Here is a 26,920-nt window from a genome sequence, read left to right as displayed (position 1 = left end):
GCTTAAAAATAGTGGAGGTCATATCCATTACTAATGTACGTATATGTGAATTTTGTACATGTATATGTGAGTTTTGTACAATAAACTACATTGTTTGTTTCAATTAATTTGCACAAGGGTGTATATGCTTCCCCACCCCCACTAACATATGGATTTTTAAAATGCACATATCTCTGTACACATAATTTGGTTGGAGACCCACATCACAAAATGGGGAAAGGTGTAAGCTTTGCAGGATAGCTGTGTTTCAGTTTGCATATCACTTTGGAAATCCAAACCATGTGGTTAGGGTTCCTCCACACAAAGAGGTGGGCCCAGCATTCTCCCTTGCGTAGAGGCCTCATGTCTGGGTGCATTGATTCATGCACAGGGCCACTGTACCGCTGCTGTGAAGCTAGCAGGGAGCTTGGCTGGGGAGGGCTACCCAGCGCAAAGCCTTGATCATTAAAAACGTCTTTTCAAGGTGTAAGTGGATTCATGTGAACCCCGTTAATGTGGATGTTTGTCAATGCATTTATTTTCCAGTAATTCATGTGGATGCATTCAATGTGCTACCTTTGAAGGGAAAAGTGCAATTCTAGAACCCTAGATAAATGTTAATAGATCTATTCTACATCTCTTGGCTGGCTAGATGATTTGACTTCAGACATCCTGATGGTATAATGTCATTTTCAGGGACAAGGTCACATAGATGTTATGTAGAGACTGAAGTTTGTTTGGATCTGTTGCTGTGTGAATGCTAGAAATGTTTTGGGAGGTCTTATAAGGACCAACTTCGGAATATAAAGGTAAAGTAAAGGGACCCCTGACCATTAGGTCCAGTCGTGGCCGACTCTGGGGTTGCGGTGCTCATCTCGCTTTATTGGCCGAGGGAGCCAGTGTACAGCTTCCGGGTCATGTGGCCAGCATGACTAAGCCGCTTCTGGCGAACCAGAGCAGTGCATAGAAGCGCCATTTACCTTCCTGCCGGAGTGGTACCTATTTATCTACTTGCACTTTGATGTGCTTTCAAACTGCTAGGTTGGCAGGAGCAGGGACCGAGCAACGGGAGCTCACCCCGTGGCGGGGATTCGAACCACCGACCTTCTGATCAGCAAGTCCTAGGGTCTGTGGTTTAACCCACAGCGCCACCTGCGTCCCACTTCGGAATATAGTGTAGCTTTATTCCTAACTCCTAACAAAGGACATTTTCACATGTTCAGTCACCAGCTTTCATGTGACAACTGATAACCAAACTATGACTGGTGTTTGATGGTGTTTCCTGCTTGGCAGGGGGTTGGACTCGATGGCCCTTGTGGTCTCTTCCAACTCTATGATTCTATGATTCTATGATTCTATGACTGACATTGCAAACATCTAGACTCCCACTGTTGGGCAGTTGTCTTGGGTGTGCACCGTCAATGGCTACCTAACAACTGCTTGCTGCAAATTTCACTTGTTCAGATTGCAGAAGAGATCAGTGCACCAAACACTTGAAAGAGGCACTGGGTGAATTAACTGCCCAACCTCACCCCAAACAGAGATAACTTCCTTCAGAAGCAAAGAGGATTGTTGCAACTTTGATGCCTTGGAATAAGGTATTTGAAAGTGAACATTGTGCTCCATACTTGAAAACATGTGCCATGAAAGAGCATCATGCTCATGACCTAGATGGAGGAAAAGACAACAGTGGAATGACAGGCCTTGGTGGGACAGAATTTGTCCTGTTTGTACCAAATTCTGTAAATAGTGGAGATCGATTTTAATGCTGCTCAGCTAGTTTTCACTTTTCACTTAGCCTTGTATTTAAGCAATAATCTGGTAGACACAGGATAGAAGAAATTGCATGTAGGCGAGTGTATGGGATTTCATGGAGGAAAGTAAGCGAGTTGGTGAAAGAGATTTAGCATTCTGCCGCTTTCTCTGTTCCCAGAACAGAAATGCAGTGGATTGCTGCAAGAGGGCAGAAATCTCCATCCGACTTCTGCCAGGAGCCTAGTAAAAGATTTTGCAGGCCAGTAAATGTCTGTGAACTTATTTACACATCTGCCTTAGTTCTAACTAATAAAAATGTCATTTGAAATTTGCATTTGTTCTTACATTCTCCAAAGGTGCCTTCCACAAAAAGCAGATGTGAAATAGTGCAGATTCAAGACGATTTCACAGCAATACTGAGACATACTAAAAGCTTAGCTCTTATAGCTTAGCCTCATTTTGCTTGTGATCTCTAATGACTTTAAAAGTACATTGATTTTTTAAGCTTTTTTTTTTTTTTAGCCTGGCATTGTTTGGAAACTTGGGTTTTTGTTTTGTTTTGGAAAAAAAATAACAGCATGTTCCACTCAATTTCATCCAAACATCATCATCATTATTATTACTACCGCTACAACTTAAAAGGCTTCCAAATGAAGCAAATCTAAATACACAGACAAAGGCTGAAGCACATTTTCATTATAGACCTGAGGCATGAAAGTTACAGCAAACCAAGACTATTTTTTAAAGTTTCATTATTCTTGCCCCCGTGGTCAATCAGCAAAACGAAGAATATATTTTACAGTCAAACAGACTGTTTTATGGAAAGCAATATGTGAATCTAAAACATGGCTGGTTTTAGTTTTGTTTCTGTTTGCATCTACCTGGAAAGAATATCAAGTCAGGAAGACATTAACATTTTAATTGAACAACATAATGGTTTGGTGCAAATTCAGTTCTGCCACCTTGCAAACCATAGCTTGCATATCAGAGCCAGTGTCAGGTATGTGCCCTCCCTCTTTGGTCTACTGGAGTGCCTTGACATTTTATAAGAGTTGGCAGTGTATAAACGCTACTATTTATAAATAAGTAAGTAAGTAAATAAATACGTAAATAAGTAAGTAAGTAAGTAAGTAAATAAATAAATAAATAACCAACCAACCAACCAACCATGGTCAAGCTTAACCAGGTGTCTTTTTGACCAGGGTTTGCAAAACTATTTCAAACCATGGTTTCAAATTCTGGTCAAAAGAGGGGCTCCCATACCATGGCACTAAGCAGTGGTTAAGGTAAAACAAGGAAATGGAAGGGAGGAGTGGATTTCCCCCCCTGGAAAGTGGGAGAGATGTATGCATTGCTGAGATTGGCTCTCCATTTGTAAACTATGGTTTGTAGTATTGTGCCCACACTGGATCACAGAGGAAGCAATGTTTGCTTGAACTCAAAGCTACTAGGACATTGTCCGATTAAATTCTATCAATGCATTTTAACATCATACACTGCATTTTATTGCAAACATTAAAGTCCTCAGCACCAGGGAGGACAATATTCATGTAGGAATAAATAGCTTAGCACTATCATCAAATTTGAATATCAAAATTATTTACTAAGAGATTGTATTTTTCTGATACAACCGATCAGCTGGTGATATTTTAACTGTTTAGACACATGACAGGTTTCTGCAGGTATAATCCAGGAAACATTTTGGGGGGACAATTAAAAATATTCAAACAAATTACACAACTTTCTATACATAATTCTAGACAAATAGGTGTAGTAGTAAAATGGTAAATGGTCTACAGTACCTCGGCTAGACTCCATATTGAGGCTGTGCACTAAAATTAAAGAGGTCCAAATTTACCATCAGTCTCAAAATCATCTATCTTTAAAACATTACTCATTATAAGCAGATAAATAAGGGTTACCCATCTTCATTCTCTCAGCTGCAGCAGAGTCATTACACAAGGTAAAGGCTTTGATGCAGCAGCTCCCAAGTTATCCAAGCAAATTGTCCACTATTTCCCCATCTTCCCAGGCTTTCCCCTTCCCAGTTCTTGAGGGTTGCTCCTGCTCTCTGCTCCTTGGCACTTATGAAACAGCTAGGCACTGCAGTCTCTTATGTGGGCTTGCCCCCTCTGTTCGTTCCTCTACAGAAACAAGTACAATTCTGTATGGTTTCCTTAGAGCAATGGTTCTGAGAAGCAGCCTTTGTAGCATTGACGGTAGGGTGCAATCACCCACCAAAGGCTGCTCAAGGAAAACTAACTCTGACCACATTTCTGTTCATGTCATCTGCAGCCCCATGCCCCGGTTTTCCAGCAGGCAGGAGGAGTAAATAATATCTCTATCCCAAGTCTTCTCAAGAGCGTGGGGATCAGTATTCCCTTTATTCAAGGAAGGAAGTGATGGGTACATGGAGGAAGACAACAGCAGCATGTGGAAGTATATGGGGGCAGAGGGGGCGCATGTGTGGAGACAATTAAATGATTTACTAGAAAGGAAACAACATTGGAGAGAAACAAATTGACTGGTTATAACTTCTGACAAAAAGCCACAATCCACATACTGATCAGGGAATGTTTGAGAGCTGGGGTACATGTTCCAGCATCCATGTGGAAGACACTTGAAATGTTGTCCATGTAAAAGTTGCCTCACTCCGTGGCCGCAACAAGTGCGGTGGCTCACAGTGCAGGCATAGCTGTCAACCGTCCCTTATTTGGCGGGAAACTCCCTTATCCCAGCACCGTTTCCCGCTGCTGTCCCTTAAATTTCCGGGGTTTCAAAGGAAGCAGCACCTCTCCCTCCCTCGCTGTCAGCCAGGGAGGAGAGAGGCTCCAAGTGTGTTGCTTGGCTGCATTGCTCACCCAATAAGGAGTCTAACAATGACTGGAGGTGGAGCTTGCATGCTTTGTGCCGATCAAATCAGCCGCGTTGCCTGGGGACTCGCCTTTGCTCAGCGCTTCCCAGCGGAGAGGTGACGGTGGTTTTCCTTGCTGCATCCCCTTTGCCGGTTTGCTGTGCTGTGGGAACCACCGCTTGGGCTTCGTTTGGCTGCTGGGCTGGCTGGGCTTTCTGCCTTTGGCTTGGGAGCTGGTTGACTAAAATCCCTTATTTTGGCTGCTGGTCCCTTATTTTCGAATCTGTAAGTTGACAGCTATGAGTGCAGGTTGCCACCATCATGTTGAGAATGATCATGGTAACAATGGACATTGCTGGTGGCTACTGCATGCAGAGGTGACCCATCATGAGCTCTTCCACATGGTATTCTGCAACATGCAAGCCAGACTGAAGGTAGGTATGCCTAACTCCAGGAACCAGCCTGGGGCACATCTTCCTGACAGGGGGCACCTGTAGCCTGAAATCTGCTCTGGCAGCTCCTGCCCATGTTATAATTTTCCTATGAATGAGAATCAACATGTGGGACACAACTTTAAAAGAGGAAAGAACGCATTAAGGAGGAAGTAATTTGTTGGGGAAATAGTTACTCCAGCTATTTCCCCCTTTTGCCTAGGAATTTTGCTCCATGGCAAAATTACATGCAATACTGGGGCACACACAATATTTAAGATGACAGCGCTAGCCTGCGATCCCTCTGAGCTCTTCATAACATCTGATGGAACATATCTCAGGTTCAAACCTCAGCATCTTCAGATAGGGCTAGGAAAGACTCCTGCCTAAAACCTCAGAAAGTCCCTGCCAGTCAGAGTAGGGAATACTGAGCCAGCTGGGCCAGTGTCCTGACTAGGTATAAGTAAGTTCCCCATGTTCTTCCTATGTTTAGTCTTACCTGTGCTGTTGCCCCAGCCCCTGCCTTCTGCCAGTGGCAGCCAATGATACAGTACAGGGATGGAGCCATGATACAGGTACATCTAACTGAATCTTACTGCTTTTGGCAGTAACCCCATGTCTTGTATGGCTTGTAGTTCTGCTCCCCCCACTAACTTTCTTAGTATATGCTGAGCTGGCCTACAGAAGGCCAGAAAAGCTTTAGCAACGTGCAAAACAATAGCAAATCATTAAGGTACAGTTTATGCATCCATCACATTTTCTACTCAGTAACAACTGAGGGTGACTCCAGACTGTCACTGTTTTGCAGGATGGATTCAACGGCACATCAGCAAATTCCAGATGCACAATTAAAATGGAGTTAGGTGCTCTCAAGGTAACCATGCTGCTGACATCAAATTGTTGTTAATATGTTCCTCCCCACCTTTAAAACTGAAAGGATTCCCCCAAATTCACACAATGTGTGTGTGTGTGTGTGTGTGTGTGTGTGTGTGTGTGTTATTTGGTTCAATCTTAGATTACTCCCAGTTTTTAAGAATATGCAAATACAGTGAAAATATATTTTGTAAACTTCCCTACTGAACTTCTGTTGACGCATGTAATTTATGTGCTTCCTTTTATATTATTTTATGTAGTAAAAATCAATCAGTCAATCCTCTATTTATGCTTTCTTCTAATATGGTAAGAAGACCCGAGTTAGATGAGACTTTAAAAAATGCATCTTAAGGATGAGGGCAAATGCCAAGGGTAGAGTGCTTTTTAAAACCTTGAGCCTGCAAACTAGGGTAGGGCATAAATCTAAATAATAATAATAATAATAATAATAATAATAATGCTGTGTAAATAGCCATAATGCCAAACGGTCACTGAAGATAAAGAGGGCAGCCTGGCAGCTTTCCGCCCATTAATAACATTTACCGTCATGCACATTAAGATATGCCTAATCAAATCTCATGCTTCAACGTGCAAACTGCAAGAATTAACAAATATCTTCCTACTCACACACATTAGGCATCAGAATGTCTACATCACCTCATGCTTTCCTCCAAAGCATCAAGTTTCGTCAGTGTTATGTTGCACAAAATAGACCAGTTTTCCTCAATCCAATGTCCTCCAGATGTTTGGACTACAAGTCCCATCAGCATCTTCATGGCAAGGGACAATGGGAGTTATAGTCCAAAACATCTGGTGGGCACCAGATTGAGGAAAGCTGGAATTCTGTGCCCTTTCATTGAGCAAAGGCCTTAGGCTCAAAGCATCCAGTTTTCAGAATGAAAACAAAAATGCCTAGGAAGAAAATATAGAGATATGGGGGTAAGAAAGTAAGAAGAGTCTGCTAGATCAGGCCAGTGGTCCATTCATTCCAGTATGCTGTTCTCACAGTGGCCAACCAGATGTCTCCACATTGGGGCAGGGAAACGTTTTCAGTCTGAGGGACACAATCCCTCACAGGGAGTTGCTAGAGTGGGGTGTAGCCCGAGAGAGAGCCGTGAGGGCTAGTCAGAGAAACCTGCATTTGGCCCTCAGTTTCCCCACCCCTAAAGGTAAAGGGACCCCTGACCATTAGGTCCAGTCGTGGCCGACTGTGGGGTTGTGGCGCTCATCTCGCTTTATTGGCCGAGGGAGCCGGCGTACAGCTTCTGGGTCATGTGGCCAGCATGACTAAGCCGCTTCTGGCGAACCAGAGCAGTGCACGGAAACGCTGTTTACCTTCCCGCCAGAGCGGTACCTATTTATCTACTTGCACTTTGATGTGCTTTCAAACTGCTAGGTTGGCAGGAGCAGGGACCGAGCAACGGGAGCTCACCCCGTCGCGGGGATTCGAACCGCCGACCTTCTGATTGGCAAGCCGTAGGCTCTGTGGTTTAACCCACAGCGCCACCCGTGTCCCTTTCCCCACCCCTACTCTTTGCCAACTGCTGATAGCAGTTCTTTGGAAGTCCCTCTCAAAACGCACCAGGTACCTACAATCTTTCCTCGTGAGTCACAGACCTTTTTATTCACTCAAGCTTTCCCACTGGAGCATCATTACTCTTAATTTGTCCGCAACCAGCACTGTGATCATGTTGCAACTTGTCTTGTTCTGCTATTATTTTCATATTGCACACCTTTCCCCTCTTTTATGCCACATGAATATTGCATTTATTTATTTACTTAGCTTTCTTAAGCATTATAACCTGACACAAGTCCTCCGAACAGGGCAGGCCCAAGATGCAAACACATACCTAAAGATGCTAAAAACATGTGACACACACACACACACACACACACACACACACACAATGCAACCAATCTTTCTATCAGGGCTCTCTTTTAGTAGCCGGGATTATTGATCCAGATTAATCAACTCTACTTTTGGAATGTCACAGATTGGTAGTAAATCCTAAAGTGAGTGAACTTTCACTATTTTTCTGTGAGACTGCCTGCCAGCTGTCCAGAATAGATCAGTGTTTGACTGGAGAAAGGTTTTCTCAAAGCAATTTCCTCCTTGCAGACTGGATCAGAAAGAAGCACAAGAACTTGTCACTGCGCAGATTTAGAGACGCATCTATTACACTTGTCATCTCAATGAAATGGTATCTTAACTCAGATTTGCTATTATTCATCAGTACTGCAAGCAAATTTCAGTAGCTGCAAACTGATAAGGCTCCCCCACGCTATTTCATCCCCGCTTTCCATACACTGTTCCCTGGGCGCTTGCTGAGAAATATTCATTTGGCAAAATAATGGTTAGGGGTGCAAAAAGTGGCCTGTTTCTTGTCTGTATCACTTCTGCATGTTTCACCCCAAATATCTATTCCCTCCTCTCTCTCTCTTTGCATTAACCTGCACATTTAAAAATGCACAAAATGCACATTTATATACTATATTCAGACATATTTTATCTCAACATGCACATTTTAAAACGTAGTTCTCTAGATTTTTTTCAGCTGAGATCTCTGTCAGAATGTTCAGAAAGTTTGAAAGTCGGCAGATAACTAAATTCGGATCAAGATATAATTACAGGAGCTGTAGATTTTTTCAGTTTATACTGGGATTGGCAATGACTGAATTTCTGAAGCATTCCTAATAATTTTGTGTGCGGGGGGGGGGGAATTACTTTTACTTCACAACATGCTTCCTTTGGCCTCTTAGAAAGGTGTAGTGGGTTTCATGCGATCCTTTCCACAAGTTCAAGCATGTTTATAAAAACATTATTTTAAAAGATAACAACCACCCCACAATGTATTTTGGTTTTTCAGAAGGTCACCAACCTTCACTGAGCAAATCTGTGTAGTATTTATGGAAGCCTCACCAATCACTTGACCCACCAAGTAAACCGCTTTGGTCTTTAGAGTCCCCCCTGATTGGTTCACCAAAATCTGAAGGAGGACCATGGTGTCTTGCCCTACCAAACTTTCCCCAAGTTCATGATGCTTGGAATACACACAAATGTGTTATAATGTTATGCTACACCATAGTTTAGTATGTCAAAAACAAGCTGCAGCGAGCCTAGGGCTTATCTGCTCCTCACCCTCATCTCCAACTTCTTCACAACTGTGAGCAACAGTCTGAAAGCTTTTGATTCCAACTATGACATGGTGCTTCATCCAAATCTAAAACTACGGTTAATGCTAACTAAGTTGTGTTAAAACAAGTAAGCTTCATAACCTGCATTTTGCAATCAAGTCACTTCAAACAAACTTTAGTTAAGATTAAGCAGAGTTCATCAGGTTCAGAGAACAAGCTGTGGTAAACCTTAACTGGAAGCAAAAGCTTCCAGATTCCTCCTGGTGGTGATGTTTGATGCGAAGGGGGAATCTATGTTTGCTGTGGCTTGTTCTCATAATGCTAAACTATGGTTTAGTGTAGCGTCTCAACTGAGCCACAGAATTCTGTTACCTCTTTATTCAGAATCACCCTACTAAGTTCAATGGAGTCAGAAGCATCTCACTAGCTTCTAGAGGGAGTGGGGGGGGGAAGGGTGATTTATGGCTTGAACAGTTAGCATTTAAAGTTATTCGTCTGAATTGTAGCAACAACCAACTCTCGAGCCAGTTTATTTTAATATCAATAGAGTGGGTTCCCATCAGCGAATTAGGCTGTCACATTTCCAAGTTTCTGGACAGTCTTCAAAAACAATGCTAGATCCCTGTACCTTTTATATAAAAGTTACCAAAGCATAAATCACACAGGCCAGGTTTTCATTGCCTAGCAATGATCACAGCTGGTAGACCAATGTAAACGCTTTGCCATGACTACAATATGAGATTCTAAGATCTCTGCAAGATCAGAAAATACCCCCTAAATCTTGCACCTCCAAGAGATGTGCGACTCCCATCCCATCTTGCACAGAACTGTAAGTTTCCAGATCAGTTGGGTCCCCATAATGAATATCTCCCTCTTGTTGGGTTTGAGCTTCAGTTTATTTGCCTTCATCCAGACTATCACCATCTCTAGGCACCTGTACAGATCTTTTTACTACTCCCATGGTTCCCCTGAAATGGGGAAACAGAGCTGAGCTCAACCCACATACTCTACCCTAAATCTCTGGCAGACCTATCCACATGGCTTCGTACAGACATTAAAAAACATGGCTGAACCTTGCCAAAACTCACAGGACAAGCCCCATCAGGCAAAACAGTAATTTCCCCAGGAGCCCTAATTGATTCTGCCTGAGAGGTAGGTTCAAAATAAACAAGCACATAACAATGGATGAGTTAATTTATTCTCCACCCTTCAAAGAAAGCATTTTTGGATCAAATTAATAAACAAAAATAGCTGGCCATCCACCCTCATCATGTCCCATCCCAAGTCATATTAACAGCAGCAACAGCAACACTAAGCATCTTAGCTAGTTGCCTAAACCTGCATAGGAAGGGTGCCCTTCTTCCGGAGGAAATTTTAAAATGTTTGGGAGCACGACAAAATGGCTGGGCTCCATGCTCCAATCAGCCTAACAAGATGCACAGATGGAGTTTAGCACAAAGGCTCCCCCAGCAATCTCAAAACATGAAAAGTGTGCGACTTGCACAGCCTTCGGTTCCATCTCCAAAGTGTGTGCTGCATGTCTCTCCCAATTTGTGCATCTATTTGCTACACACACCGGTTTTCAACAGATGCAACATTGTGCTTGCTACCAGTTGTGCTGTCTTTGCTCCTAAGCCACAAAAGTCTGTACGGCTTCTAGGCTTTCATACATAACCCAATATGCTCCCTCTATCTATCTGTGTCTTCAATCAAGAATTTGATCTGGGCTGTGCAGAGAGGAGGACCCAGAGTAATAACCGTCATCTGGCCAATGCACTGCACTGCTACACTTCATCAGTTTGTGGTTCATTGTGCAATTGCAATCTAGGGACGAATCAACACACACAGCCAAATCCCATCATTTGCTGATGGCTCACAGTGGTCAGGGACTCTTTCATGACTGAAACAACATGAGCTTAACCTCTGCCAGACAAGTGTTTAAACCCAGGGTGCTGTTTGCCTTGCAAAATAACTCGTGCAGGATTGAAAACACTTGACTCTCTATTGGCTACAATTAATATTGAACTAATTGCCCAGATACCTGCACTCATCCATTTCCAGCTTGCATAGTTAATCCAATTAGTCCTATTAACATGAAAAAATTAAATGCTTAATTTGCTTTCCTGCGGTCGGTAGCTGGGGCTATAATACGGCTTGAGCTGTAACTCTATATATAAAAAAGGATTTTCTACCAAATTTATTTTGGCTGCACGTGTATTTTTTTCCTGGTCACAGGAAAAGATCATTCAACCTCTCTTAATCTCAGCTGTTTCCTCTGAAGAGCACAGAGTAGCTCGATTATATAGTTCCCAATCTTCTAAGGCTGGGAGCATATCTGAAAATCTTAGAATCCCTTATGGTCATCACAAATAATGTTCAGAAGCCTCATCCCTCAAAGGACAGGCAAAACACCTAGAACTTTGAAGAAGGCTGCTTTGGGACATAACTACGACCCATAATTTGAGTATAACATCTGTATTTCATGCCGTACAGAAGGACCAGACAAGTTGAAGGGTGCAAGTCCGTAGTGCTTCCTCATGTATTGTCCTTCTTTTGCTCCTGAATTTTGGGACATTGGGGACAAACAAAATGAAGTATTTCTTTACACAGCATGTAGTTAAATTATGGAATTTGCTACCGCCAATACATAGTTGTGGCCACCAACCTGGATAGCTTTACAAGGAGCTTAGACAAATTCATGGAGACTATCAATGGCTGGGGATCCATGAGGGATCTTTTTTACATTCTTACATTCTCTACCTTCCACTCATTCTCTGCCCCAGCCAAGAGGCACACCAGCCCAGTTCTTTAGGTATTCCTGATGGCTCTGCTACATCTCATATCTATATCTTGCAAAATCCCAAACGCACCCCAAGCCCAGAAACCTCTTGATTGAATTATTACTGAAGACTTCGAACGTCAACATTTTCCTTTATCAAGTCCAGAGGATATTTCTGGGAGACTGTACAAATAACGGCAGTTATCATTCCAGCTTGCCACTGGAGATCTTACTGCCCTGTCTGCCTGGAGGTCAAATTCCTTCCCTGGGAAGTTCTGTCCCTATTATGATTTCTCCTGAGCTTCTTAACTGCTCATTCCTGCCAACTGTTCAAATGCAACTTGAGCATTAACTAACCTGCCTGTTTTATTTCTGGTTAAGGCCTTGGCATACTGTCTGGCCCATAAGGACCATCCCTGCACAAGTTCCCAGTCCCAGTTTGCGCCTTGCCTTTGCCATCCCTGCAACTGGGTTTCTTATTATTTTCTGTGCTGTCCCATTCGTCTCTTTCTTTGTTTGAAAATTTGCCTTGAACTCAGACCAAGCTTTCTAGACTTACCATATTTTTCACTCTATAAGACACACTTTTCCCCTCCTAAAAGGTAAAGGGAAATGTGTGTGCGTCTTATGGAGCGAATGCAGGCGGGAGGCTCTGCTCACCACTCCCTTTAAAGAGCGTGCGGAGCATGTGTGCAGCTCTTGGGGGCTTTTCCCCGAGGAGGGAGAAGGGCAGCCCTTCTCCCTCCTTGGGGAAAAGCCCCCAAGAGCCGCACACATGCTCCACACACTCTTTAAAGGGAGCGCGGCTTTTGGGGGAGCCTTCATCCCGCTGCCCAGGAGAGGCTGTGCGCTGCTATCCCATAAGCCAGGACAGCAAGCGGGATCGCTGCACAGCGATCCCGCTTGCTGTCCTGGCTTATGGCTTAGCACGCGGCTCTTGCGGAACTGACGGGCTGCCCTTCTCCCTCCTCAGGGAAAAGCCTGCAAGAGCTGCACACACGCTCCACGCGGCTTGTGAAAGGGAGCGCTGAGCTGAGCAGAACTTGGGATGCATACAGGCTCTGCTCACTGCTCCCTTTAAAGAATATTTTTTCCCTTGCATTCCCCCTCTAAAAACTAGGTGCGTCTTATGGTCAGGTGTGTCTTATGGAGCGAAAAATACGGTACTTTGTTCTAGGGATGATGTTCCAGCATCCTGTGGACAGTTATACAAATACATGGGAAGTTGGCTTACTCTGACTCAGAAAACACTGGTCCATCTTGCTCAGTATTGAGTGAACCAACTTCACTCAGAAGTGAACTAACTTGCCAGTTGTACCTTATTCCTATGGACAAGACAGTGTCCTCTACCAGGGATGGACACTGGCCTTTCAAATTTCAGCAGCGTCCAGTTCAAGGCCAAAATTCAGTGCTCCCTGTTCAATTTCTGTTATGCCATTGTGCAGTTTTTGGAGTCACAAGACTCTGTTTACATTCCAGACTGTTGGAAGTCTAATGGGAGACGGATGTTGAAGTTACTGGTTTCCTGTTTCTTTGTCCAGTTGTTCACTGACTCTCACAGAGAGCAGATGCATTTCTTTTCTGTCCTGCGTAGTTAGAAATAAACGTAGCAATGTAGCGCACATGTCTCACTCCTTTTGCTGCTGTTTGGATACTCTGTGTAATCAGTGGTGTAGCGTGGGGCGTGCAGGGGGGGCCGGCCGCACCGGCCGCAACATCTGGGGTTAGGGCAAATCCACGGGTTAGGGGGCGCAAATCCACGGGTTAGGGCGCGCAAATTACTTGCCTTGCCCCGGGTGCTGACAACCCACGCTACGCCACTGTGTGTAATGAGGGAGCGTGCCTGAAGCCTCATTAAAGGCTTAGGTCGTTAATCAACGTTGGAGCAGAGGTTGATGGATTCAGAAGATACGACGAGGAGGAGAGCTATTACAGCTCGGTCGTACAGAAGCTCCAACACTCCCCCACCTCTTGCCTTCCGTTCTGTGCATGCACTATGTCATAATTACGATGTTCTGCAACGCCAACCTTGGCTCGGCGCCCAGTGCGGCGGAACCAGTTGAGCTGCCCTAAACCCTCCTCTGCCTCCAAAACACCCAAGGGCAGCTGTGGGAGTTCAGGGCAGGTCATATAGCACACACAGTTCTGCCTTCCAACAGTGGGGAATGGCTGAAGGGCTTGAGAGGAATGGCTGGCTGCCTCACTCTGTCTAATGGTAGGGCTGGCACTCTGACGTAATCTTCTGGCACTGAAGATCAATTAAGAAAAGTGACTACATGGAAGGAGTGTTTCCTCTCCCCCTTGGTGCCCTGCTATTTAATTCTGTTAAATAGATTAGATAAACAGAATCGGGTTGGCCACCATGAGAACAAGATGCTGGAATGAATGGGCTTTTGACCTGGTCCAGCAGCCAGGCTTTTCTTATGCTCTGATCATTTGTCACTTGCCCATTCGTGCTTGAAAATGCTCACCCTGCACCTCCAAAATCTATTCTGACAGTGAAATAGCAGCAAACCTCAAAGAGAACAAGTGTGCTCAAGATTCTAGATACACTGAAGCTTGCAAAGTGTACAGAAAACTGAAAATTCAGAATATAACAAGGCTCTTGATGGCAGGGAATGGGAGAGAAGGAAGGTTCCCATTCTAGGACTGAGGATAACGTGAAAACACAGACATCTACATGGGTCCTGCTAGTTTTTAGAATATTGTTTCGGTACTTTCAGGTATTTTTCCCAAAGCAATGTACTCATGCCTTTGGGATACATGTAAGAATTGCAATGAAAATGCATAAACTGTGATTCCCTTTATTTTGTGGCAGCCACACAATGACAGTCCCATATCCATGGAGAACTATGGCAAGGCCACATCTTCCTAGGTTCCTTGAGGATGGGACAGTATTGAGTCAAATGAGTATTTGGCTGGATTCTACATAAGCAGGTCTGTGTGCACTGGGCAGATGTCCAGAATTTTGTAATGGGCAAAGAAAAGCAAAATTCTGTTAAATCTCAGCAGTCAAGTTTCCAGCCTCTTTGGACTGTGGAGATGGGCTTGAAAATGTGGAGTTCTAGAGCTGCGCTGAAATTTTCTTTTTCTGCCATTAAGGAGGAGTGGTGTGGGGTGGGGGAAAAAACAAAAACTCATGGGAAGATCATGGGAGTGGAAGATATTTCTTGAACAGTGTGTGTGTGTGTGTGTGTGTGTGTGTGTGTGTGTGTAGGGGGTAGTTGCAGCTTATCTTACTTAAACTTATAAAGGTAGTTGAGATTTTTTCCCCCATATTGATTTTTGATTACAATTTATTTATTTATTAAATCCTTACGCTGCCTTTCATTTGAAGCTCGCAGGGCGGTTCACAACATAAAAATACAAAATGAAAGTTTTAAAAGCAAGGGGAAAGCTTTTTTAAAAACAAAAACAAAAAAACCCTGTCCTTTGCCACCTCATACGCTTAAGTAAGGTATGCAGAACTCCTCCCTCATATATATATATACATATATGGTGAAATTTCTCTCACCCCAAAGAAAACAGCAGAAAATCAGGATCTGTTTTCCAGGGGAGAGTATTTTTGGGAAACTGGGAAGGAAATCTTGGGCTACATTTAACGAGAAGTGATGCCTGATGACATTTCCGAAGCAGAGAGTGATTTACAGAAGTCAGAGTGTTCTGCACAGCTCCTGGCCTCATCTCGTGACTGGCAGATGCTGAATAAATTACATCAAATAAGAACATGTATGCAAATAAGCTTAATTTGATTTGCATAATTTATCCACGTTGTAGAATTCAGCTGGGGGCCCCAGAATTATTTTTATTAAGTGCACAAATATTCCTGTGACTATATTGTTGTGTTTCCCTTTACAATGAATTCCACATTGCACTAACCAGTGAGAAGGTATGGACTCCTACACAAATTGGAACCAATATGCAGCTTCTGATGGTTTTTATGTTATGGTAAATGTCTGATATTTGATGATTAATGACATTTACTGGTATGTCTTAAGACAGCGTATGACTTTTTGTGTCATGAGCCTCTTAAAACACGCATACACATTTGCATCTGTGGTCTGATGAATCTCCTTCACCTGCATATGGTGAAAATGATATCATTCAAGGCTCTACAGATTTGTCAGTAAATGTCAGAATTTGCAGACATTACCTTGCTGACCGTCATACAACCCTAAGACCAATAAATATCAGCATCCACCAAATCTATCGCCCCATATGCAATTACAGGGAATGCTACATAATATTTCTTTTCTAGCAGAGTAGATGTGATTAGGCAAGCTTAGTCATTAACAGCTGAGAAGACCTATATGGCCACACCACATGCTTTGCGAGTCAACCTCCTCTTGCTGTTTCCAAATTCCCCCTGGGATCTGTACCACATAAGTTCCCTCCTTGAATTATGTCTGCAAATTCGCATCATGGACCAGGCCGTATCACCCAAACACATTTAAACAGTGATGGCATGCTACATATCTTCGCCCTTTACATAGTTTGCTGTATAAAGGCTGGCTCAAAACATTGCCACCACACTCAGTCGAGGGGTGGAAAACCTGTAGCCCTGCAGATGTTGTTGGACTATACCAGGCTTCCTCAACCCTGGCCCTCCAGCTGTTTTTGGCCTACAACTCCCATGATCCTTAGCTAGCAGGACCAGTGGTCAGGGATGATGGGAATTGTAGTCTCAAAAACAACTGGAGGGCCGAGTTGGAGGAAGCCTGGACTATCATATCTGTCAGGATGGCCAGTGGCCAGGAAAAATAAGTAGTCCAGCCCCGCCTGCAAGTCCACACGAGTTCCCCAGCCCCACAGCTGTCAAGAAACCAAACACAGGGTAGGGCAAAGCAAACAAAGAGGTGCAGATAGGACCAGGCTTGGTTTTGTAAATCTGGAGTCACCAGAGGCAGAGAGCAGGCTTCAGCTGTCCCCAAAGGCACCCTCCTACTTTGTATAGCATTAGAGGAATGGTTGACGTTCACTCCCATAGAGAACACTGAGCTAGGGGAGAGCATCGCAGTGAAAGCACAACCACCTGCATGATCTTAGGAGGTGATCTGGGCCCAGAGGCAGGCAGGTGAGCACAATACATCTGGCCACAGGCATTTCTGCAGCATGAAAGCCATTCCCTCATGTGCACCCCGCCTGTCAGAATGATGGGCATCTAAATTAAAAATATGGGAGAAACGGCCCCTGTGTTGAATCTCTCTCTCCACCTGTCAAAGAGGGCAATGACATGCCTTAATGTACGTTGCCACAGATAACCTCTTGGGCATTATTATTATTATTATTGAGTAAAAGGTGATAATTTCAGCTTCTATTAAAGAATTCGCAGGGGTTCCTCTGTCACATGGCATGCTTCCGAGCATAGCCTCTAGATACTGACAGTGGCTTCGTCTCCCCCGGCCATGATCTCCAGCTCCAATTAGCACTTAGAAATAATGATAAGAGGGTTTCGTAGGCTTCTCGCACTCACCTCGGCTCAGCCCGTCTGGTCCCCGGAGGATTCGGCATTCTTCTATCTGGCCAAATGGAGAAAACATCACCCTGATATCGTTCTCGTTACACTTCTTCGAAACCATTCCTATGAACAATTTTCTGTCTTCCACAGCTAGGAGATAAAAAAAATAATAACGAATGAGCAAAGGGCAATTCAAACACCTTTCTTCCCCCTCCCCGCCCCCACCTTGCCTCATCTGTGATCAATGCTTCATTACCACTTCAAACCGAGAGCTGGTCTTGCGAACATGGCAGCACTAACTGACGGCAAGCCCTGTGGAAAACATTTCGCTGTACATGCAACCTTCTCTCTTTCCTTTCTGGAGTCTCTCTCTGCCTTTCTCTTGCAATGGCTCCTCTCCTCTCCCTTCCTTGACCATCCTTACCCCTCTGGCTCAATCTACTACTACTACTCTACTACTACTACTACTACTAAGCGGTGTGCACAGATTCTAATTTAGATGAAATCCACCCTCAACCCTGCTTTCTAATATATGAAAAGAGAAATGAGAATGGATCCCTGAAATGAAGCCTATGAACTCAGGGAAGACTTGTAAGGCATATGGGAAACCCCACCCTGAATCAATTTCAACAAGCTGTATGAAATGGGCAGCAACTATGCCAAAGACAGAATATTGGTGCAGGATTCTCCACTCTCCTTTACCTACAGCAATACAGTGATTCCCACCCCAAACGAACATTGCTAGAGAGCATCCCCTTATCAGGGATGAGTCGTTGCAAGATTACTACGGGGGAAACCAAATCCCCAGCAGACTTGTAATGCTGTGCTTGCAAAGATTATTATTATTTTTTCTTAAGGGGGTGCGGTCAAGTTATTGCTAGATGGTTTCCTTTTCTGTATAGGCTCACGCAAAGTAGGTCAAGGCAGCAGCTGTATGCAATGGATTGAGTTTAAGCAAACTCACATTCAGAAAGCTTTAAAGCGACAGAGCCTGAAATGGCTCAAAGCTGGGTTGGGATGCGTTGACAAATCTGATGCTCCAGAATTTGGACTCAGCAGGCACCGGAAGCGGATTTCTTACTACCGAAATTGTTTGTCCCACTTAACTTATTATTTTTTTAGAAGAAAGACGTTTAGAAAAATTCACAAACCGCTTAATAAAAAAAAACACCCTCTGCATAACATAATGTGAAGCAATTGCCAATAACATGCAGATAAAAATCAGCAGATATTTTTAAAGCTTTTACAAAGTTTGCACCATTTTGCTGTGCTGTGCTAATTAATCTACCTGTTGATAGCTGGTCATACCCAATCTGACTCTCAAACGAAACAGTTGGATTTTTTGAAAAACCGCTTAAAATGTCCGAGAAGGATATGGGCTGCTCATATCTGAAGTGATTTTTTGTTTTGTTTTGGTGAATTTCATTTTTAAAAAGCTTAAAAACTTCAATTTGCAAAAAAAACCCCACAAAAAACTCAACAGCTTTGTGTCTGGATTCTCATTTTTTGCAATATGGCTGCCCTAGTGAGTACGGAGGTCCTGAGTTGCCCAGATGACAATAGCTCCCTTCTCAGCCTTGCTGATGTGATCCAAAGGAAAGCAGAGCAAGACGTTTGGCACCAGCTGGGCTGCAGGAGTTGTCAGGAGGCAGATAAGGTGCCACCAGTGCCGGATTTGCACTTATCCTTCAAAATTCACAGCTTTCCAAATTTTGCAATGCAGTTCTCCAACCAGTGTTTACAAATATGCATGTATTAGGGGGAAATGTGTATAGAAATTGATGTATTACGGTATTTTAATATTTTGTTGGAAGCCTCCCAGAGTGGCTGGGGAAGCCCAGCCAGATGGGCAGGGTATAAATAAATTATTATTATTATTATTTAGAAATGAAGGTTTTAGTGAAAATACAGAAATGTATGGTGTTAAGAGAAGTTGCTCGCAAACAGTGCTGGATTTACGTATAAGCTAAACAAGCTATAGCTTAGGGCCTCACTCTTATGGGGGGCCCCAAAAAAATTAAAGGGGGAAAAACTGGATGTACATTTCCAAAATATAAGATAAAAAATAAATAAAATAAAATCTACATACAGCAACAGTGTTTTGTGTTGTGTAGGCTCCTATGATGTAAGTAAAGGACCCCGCCTGCTAGCCTGCTCCCTAAAATATCACCAATTTGCCCATTTCTATATACAGTGGTACCTTATGAACTATATTTCAGTTCAACAATTACTTTGATAAAATACATATTTTGTTATGTGCCAATGGCTTTAGATAACTATTAGGTCCATAAATTACCATATAGCACATATTCAACACAAAAAACAGCGGCAATTTGTTGTTGACAAAGGACAGCTGGGCATATAAAGGGCCCCATTACCTTCAGTAGCTTAGGGCCTCATGAAACCTAAAGCCCTGGGTGCCATCTAACCGTCTTAGGACTCCGCTCTGGATTTCTGTAGGGTTTCCTCCTTTGCCTTTTCCCATCAAGACTGCCGTAGGGGCGATGGGCCAAGACACTCCTGCCCCTAATCGCCAAGGTCCTCACCTGGATTAGCTCCTTTGCACTTGCAATTTACTTTTTAAAAAGCCAGCCACACCCTTGCTGGTGCTATACAGTGGTTAGGCACCAGAGGACCAGTGGTCTGATTCAGTATAAAGCCAGTTTCCTATGCCCCATGTACATGAACTGAGCATGTGCCAAAAAAGTGTGTTCTCCTTCATGGAGAGCACGTGTTGCGGTGGGGGCTAACAAGACACCCCACTGTTGCTGGGCGGGAAAAGAGTTTGGCCACCATTATCATGGAGCTTCCTGTTGCTGGGAGATTTATATGTTGCCATTTTGTGATTGACAGCCATAGCCTTTAAATACCTTGCGCACAGCGTTGAGCTTCCTCTTTTCGCTGTGCGCATCGGATCACCCACCCACCCACCCTCCCTATGTTCAGGGTTGTTTGTTTGACCTTGCTATGCCTGTCATGGGGTCATCTGCTTTTGGGGAAGGGGCCTGGTAGGAATTTTGTCCATTTGGCTGGTGCCATTTTGTTTTTGCCTACTGCGTAGCAAATCGTCACAACTTGTAAGGTTGTGGTTAGGCATTGGTTTAGGAACTGGTTGGTGGAGGGGCATGGATTGGCTGTGCCTGCCCCTCCAAATGCTGCTGCTGCAAGGGTATTCCGTTAAAGGAATCCAGGGGCTTGCCATGTTTTTGTCCGAACCCCTGTCAAGGGGCTAGGGCCATGCAAGAGCCCCCGGGAGCATTTGGGGAGAGGTGAAGGCATGGTACCCAGCTCCATCTCTCTCCCCAAATGTTTTCCCTTACTCACTTTACATGCATGCGAATGTCAGTCTGTCCCCGTGCGGGGTCAGATAGTCTCAACCAATGCCTAAGCAACCACTCACATTTCTTGCATTTTTAATAAAGTTGTGGCCAAAATTATGCCAAAAACCTTAAACTAAAATCAAGTGTCAATGGAGTTTTATTTGGGGGGTGTCTTGGGGACCTCGACACGCAAACATGCCTCACTGTTCTACAACCTGCCTTTGCTCTGTGGCCAACGGCTGTGCTTCTTCAGCAAACAGGCTGAGGTGGAAAGCGTTCCCTGAAGACGGAAGCTTGAAAGCCGCTGATCGATTCTTTCCTTTTATTCCTCCTCCTTCTTGATCACGTGCAACCCCAGGGGGTGGCGGGAAAAGGGGGTCTTAAGCGGCAGGGGACAGATGTCAGAGAAGAGACATCCAAGACCAGACCTATACATGATGGATCTTAAAGGCTTGGAAGATTGCCAAGTCACTGTTCTTGTCCATCTTCCTCCAAACCGCAAGTGCTTATTATACAGCAGATATCTCGTTCCTTCCTTGGCTCTGGAAATGTCATGCAAATTCTATGCACTGCTAATGAGCACATAGTCAGAGCTGGTAGGGAAGCGCGGAGAAATCGTTCCTCCAGAGAACCTGCCATTCAGTTATTTATTTCTATTATTGTGCAAATTATTTTAGTAATGAAGGAGTTCTTTCGTTTCCATTCCACTGGGGGACGGATGGGGGAGGAGAGGGGAAAAAATCTTCCTTGAGCCCCCTCCCCTTCTCCCCATCCAGGAATATTACAAGCATTTGCTGGGGGGCAGGGGGGGGCATGTAGTGCAGCAGACTACTGTACAGAGAAAACCAGCATATTTTCATTGCGTTTTATGTGTCTCACAGCTTTGATACGTTTTTCCGCGCACTGTGCATAACTATATAGCGGTGAAAGTGTGTACGTCTGTGTCTTGGGTTAGCTGTGTTGAGGCGCTCAACTGTTTATCGCTCCCTAGAGCACCATCAAGTAATTTCTCCCCAAATATTCATGCACAGTTAGCAACATTATTCTGCTATTTTATACTAGCTGGCATACGGAAAACATGCTTCCCCGCCCAGGAAATAAAAAAAGATAGCAACTGAACCATTAAGCAAAGCAAACAAACTGGTGGGTTCCAGTTTGGGCCTCAATCCAACTTTCATGAAGAACAAAGCTTTATTGTAGAGTACAATTCACCAGGTATAAGGTCTCCATTTTTGTCCTCAGAACTGCTTCATTGGGGCAAGATCACCAGGCCTGCACTGTTTTGGTTTCTTTGAATAAAGAGTTAACGTCACTGACATTTTATTTTATTTTTTTTCATATTTTTGCTGACCATTTCCTGACACCAGCTCCTAACAGACCCTTACTCTACCTCAGGGGTAGGCAAACTAAGGCCTGGGAGCCGGATCCAGCCCAATCGCCCGGTCCGGGAATCAGCGTGTTTTTACATGAGTAGAATGTGTGCTTTTATTTAAAATGCATCTCTGGGTTATTTGCGGGGGATAGGAATTCGTTCATTACCCCCCCCCCGCAAAAAAAAAACCATGTAGCCCGGTGTCAGGGAACTGCCATCAGAACAGGGGCGGGAAACAGAGGGGCCGTCGTGTTACAGGGAGCCTCTGAAAATCTTGCGAAGCAGTTCTTCCGGTGATGAGGAAAGCCCCACCTCCAGTGGGGAAGAGGGGAAAGGATCAGAGGATGCTGCTGGGAGCCTCAGCACCGCTCCTGGCCAAGCCAGCCAGGAGGGAAGCATGCCTCTTCCATCACACACCCTGCGCAGAGGTCTAAAGCGCAAAGAGGGAGTAACGAGACTTTTATGCTGGGGGAGGTCCAGGAAACAACCACTCCCGGATTCTGCTAGTGATTGAGGCAGACATGAACTTGTGGCTCTGCACTGTAAATAGTTTGCACCAAAATAAAACCTGTAAACGCCTGCCAACCTAGCAGTTCGAATGCACCTCCGGGTGCAAGTAGATAAATAGGGACCGCTTACCAGCGGGAAGGTAAACGGCGTTTCCGTCTGCGGCTCTGGCTCTGGCTCTGGCCAGAGCAGCGATGTCACGCTGGCCACGTGACCCGGAAGTGTCTCCGGACAGCGCTGGCCCCTGGCCTCTTAAGTGAGATGGGCGCACAACCCCAGAGTCTGTCAAGACTGGCCCGTACGGGCAGGGGTACCTTTACCTTTACCTTTAAAACCTGTAAAAGACAGGTCTGAGTCCTGCCTGATTACTCACGAGCAACCACCATTGCCATCTGACATCCGGCCCCCCACAAAGTCTGAGGGACAGTGGAAAAAGTTTGCAGATCCCTGCTCTACCTCCTACTGCTCTCCAAAGGTGAAAAATGTTCTTCACCTTGCAAAGCTGGGTTGAGACAGAAGGTGATGGAGATCTTTGATGACTTTTGAAGAGGCTCAGATGGGCTTCACCTTAAGTGGAAAATGTTGTTCTGAGCATAGGAGCCAACTCCTAGGCCCCCCCATTAAAATATTTGATGGGCATTGCCATGGTGTGCATGCATAATGTCTTGTGACTGATTATTTGGGGTGCAGCCTACCTGCCCCCAATATTTTATTCAAGTTCTGAGCACCCCTGGTTCTGAGCATTTCTCCCAGGGACAATGAAGATTAATGTTGGAAGATTCAGGACAGGCGAACAAAAGAAATAACCTGTTCACACAGCAGATGGTTAAACTATGGAACTCACTTCTACAAGGAGGCAGTGATGGCCACTAATTTGGATGGCTTTAAGACAGGATTTTTATGCTCTTAAAACTTGCAGTCCAACAGACATGCATTTATAGTCAATTCTGAAGGCCCACGTAATTAGGGCTTCGTTAGCTGATGAAAGGTTGTGGCCTTGAATAGTTGCTTGAATAAAATGCAACTAAATGCGCAAATAAGTGTGGAATGGTATATTATGGGAAACCACCCAAAATGTGTATTTGTTATGGTGGGAGGGATTTTGTATTATATGGATGTTTTTCTCTGATATATCTTTTCTTTTTATGTCATTGTTTTTGTTTGTTGTTTTGTTATGTGATATTCGTTATAATTCTGGAAAATCTAATAAAAAATTAAAAAAATAAAAAATAAAAAGAAATGTCTGGTGTGAACACAGTCCCTGAGTAAAGCATGCCACTCCACTCCTGCCATGTAACAATGTCAAAAAACTTAAGTCATCCCAGGAGGCAGACAGTGGTGTGGCGCGTGGGCGCAGAAATGCAGCGAACAATGTCATTAGAATATAGCTTATGGTTTACAACATTTCCAAGGAGGAAGGACCTGTGTTTTATTGCAACCCATTTACATATCAAGGAGGGCTCTTAGGAGCGGTCCATCAGCTCGTAAGGTATTTCGGATGCAATGTTCAGCATTAAATAACTTGTCTGAAAGGGGCAGGCATTGTGACAAGTTAAATTAAAACTGAGTGTACGTGGAGGGCGGCAGAAGAACTTCGTAAAGCCAGACACCTTTCCCTTCTCTCCCTGTACGTGTACAAGGAAAGGCGGTGATCTAAGCAGCCGCTGCTTCAACTTCCCTTTCTCCTCCGCCACCCCGAGAAAAACAACAACAACAAAGGTTTTGTTTTTAATTTTCCAAACTGCTGCAGATGATGAATTCCCTACTGGCCTGCTCAAGTTTCGCTGGTAAACTGATAAATACGGCAAATTAACTAAAACGATTTCACAGGTTTTCAGCTGGAGGCTGATTTCATAGTAAATTAAACACCCAGCTCATGTATACTGTATATCTTTTACAAAACGCTGCATACAAGAGAACTGACTCAAGAGTAAAAAAAAAAAACACCACACACACACACACACACACACACACACACACACACAAACCAATACATAGCTATGTATCAGCACTGCTGTTTTGCAATTGCTGCTGATAGATCTTCGGAAGGAACCAGACGCGTTGACTCTAAAGGAACAAAGCACAAACTGACCTGTTTTTCAGCAAAGGAGAAGCAACACCTTTAGCACAGGATCTAACCCTGCTGATACCTACTGATTTTTAAAGTGGTGACAGAGGGGCTGGGTAACGTTTTTTTCTACCTCAAACACCACATTCTGAGCTGGCATGATACTTCTTAATCTCAGGGTTGTGGGTTCAAGTCTTGTGGAGAATTTCCCCCCAGCCTGGGCAGGTGCCCCAAAAGAAAAAAGCGTGTGGAGCAATGGATGTGACTCATTTAAAATTACTTACTAATCTTCATTACATTTTGAATATAACACTCCCAGAGCCCTGCTGGCTCAGGCAAAAGACCTATCTTGTCCAGCAACCTGTTCCCTTCATTGGCCAACCAGAAGCTTGCCCAGCAACTAATATTCAGAGGCGTGCTGTCCCCAAGACTGGAGGCAACCTGCAGCCATCACTACAGGCCTGCACCAACAGCCTTATCCTCCATTAATCTGCCTACTTGTCATTTTGAGTAGATATGAATACCCTATAAACCAACCCAGACTTTGTGTTCATCATCTAAAGCCCGTCTTCATGTGCCTGCTCCACATGTCGTCTGCAGGGTGGCAACACGAGAACGGGGCCTTCTCTGTAGTGGCTCCCCATTTGTGGAATGCTCTCCCCAGGGAGGTTTGCCTGGCGCCTTCATTATGCACCTTTAGGTGCCTGGCAAAAATGTTCCTCTTAAACCAGGCCTTAGGCTGATTAATACTCTACGGCCTTTTAAATGTGTTTGTGGGAGGCGGGGTACAGCTTTGTTTTTTTAACTATGTATTCCTTTTATCCTGCATTTTTATCTCGTGAACCGCCCTAATCATAATCATAATCATAATCATAATGCCTATTCCTTGGTCAAAACAAGCCAGTGGAAGCCATGCTACCGAATCAAGCTCACTTACCAGTAGGGCCAGCTCAAGCCATTTTGCTGCCTGAGGCAAACATCAAGATGGCTACCCCCTCACATTTCATGTACAAAAACTAACCAGACTGGCAGCAACTGAACCTTCCTTAAGCACTGGTGATGGGACAGTGTCTTCTACTACATCTGAGTAGCTCACACAAAGCTCTGTCTTCCACCATTTGCCACCCAAGGCAGTCGCCTCACTCTGCCTCATGGTAGGGTCGGCATTGTTTAACCTGCTCAATGCCACTTTAAATGCATCACAATAAGAGTCCTGATTCCTTTCTCCCAGCTGGTGGGCACCCGTCCGCCTTGAGGGACAATGTACCGCACCTCTGCTGGTGAAGTCAAACCGCTAGCGGCACGTCAAAACCAGTTTCAAGTCTCTGTTCCTCAACAGACAAAAGCGCGCCCTCGCTGGTAGGACCCGCCATGTTCCGACTTCGCAGAAGAAAAGATTTCAAAATTCTAAAAGGAACAAAGTGCTGAATTGAAAGTAGTAATTAAATGCCATATCTTAGCACTAACACATAGGGGAAAGAAGTTGCTAATTAATTCAGGCAGATTTAGATCCAGGTGTGACACGGACAGATTGCACGCTTGGGGTTTTTGCAGGGATTTGAAATTTCTCCCTTTCTTCCTCCCCCTCATCCACACACTTGGAATATATTATTAAAAAACACACACAAAAAACAACGCTTTGATTTATAGAAAAGCTGTTAACTCTTTCCATATGAGTAAAAGCGGCTTATACATCAGCACCCATGATTACAAATAGATTTCAAGATCTGTTTAGGCCAGCAGGCTACTGATTCTTCCTTTGACCCCCCAGCTTGAATGCAAGCATGTCTTGAGTTGCACCTGTGGGGAAAGATGTTCTTTGGGGTCATCTGGTTTCATGGTGACATCAGGTAATGGACAGCTTCACCAACCTGCCAGGAGGGCCACTGGGGGTGGGGGAGCTCAGAATAAAGCATGCTGGCCAAATCCTGTTCCTCATTCCCAAATTGGGAGTACATCCTGACAAAAGAAGGAAGGAGGATGAAGAGAGCCCTGCCTTCTGCAGCTACAGTTTCAGGCTTTCGCACCTGTGGAATACTAGTAGAAGTAGTAGTAGTAGTAGTAATAATAATAATAATAATAATAATATAAAAATCATCATCATCTTTATACCCCGCCCATCTGACTGGGTTGCCCCAGACACTCAGGGCAGCTTCCAACAAATATAAAAACATAAAAGGACCCCTGGACGGTTAAGTCCAGTCAAAGGAGACTATGGGGTTGTAGCGCTCAATTCGCTTTCAGGCCGAGGGAGCCGGCGTTTGTCCACAGACAGCTTTCTGGGTCACGTGGCCAGCATGACTAAGCTGTTTCTGGCGCAACGGGACACCGTGACGGAAACCAGAGCGCACAGAAACACCGTTTACCTTCCTGCCGCAGCGGTACCTAT

At 44.3% G+C, this 26,920-nt stretch overlaps 1 protein-coding gene and 1 long non-coding RNA gene across 31 annotated transcripts in view; both read right to left on the bottom strand.

The window, feature by feature from the left end:
- The window catches only part of CELF2 (CUGBP Elav-like family member 2), a 561,934-nt gene that overhangs the window by 65,825 nt on the left and 469,189 nt on the right, over positions 1-26,920 (bottom strand). For 17 of the 30 annotated variants that reach the window (XM_079992647.1, XM_079992627.1, XM_079992622.1 and 14 more), the window contains 2 exons: positions 17,280-17,414; positions 3,537-3,566 (listed from right to left, as the gene is read on the bottom strand). In XM_079992647.1, the coding sequence (XP_079848773.1) occupies positions 3,537-3,566; positions 17,280-17,414 (165 nt within the window). The remainder of the gene's footprint in view (positions 1-3,536; positions 3,567-17,279; positions 17,415-26,920) is intronic. The other 13 variants (XM_079992629.1, XM_079992637.1, XM_079992641.1 and 10 more) reach the window with 1 other exon arrangement.
- On the bottom strand, positions 12,155-13,024 carry LOC307225399. Its single transcript, XR_013842972.1, has 2 exons — positions 12,969-13,024; positions 12,155-12,360 (listed from the first exon to the last, which is right to left on the bottom strand). It is a non-coding gene; the product is annotated as an uncharacterized lncRNA (long non-coding RNA).

The sequence above is a fragment of the Podarcis cretensis genome (assembly GCF_951804945.1).
Source record: "Podarcis cretensis genome assembly, chromosome: 10".
Taxonomy (NCBI): domain Eukaryota; kingdom Metazoa; phylum Chordata; class Lepidosauria; order Squamata; family Lacertidae; genus Podarcis; species Podarcis cretensis.
The sequence above is the reverse complement of the archived record's forward strand: the minus strand, read 5'-3'. Positions and strand labels throughout refer to the sequence as shown.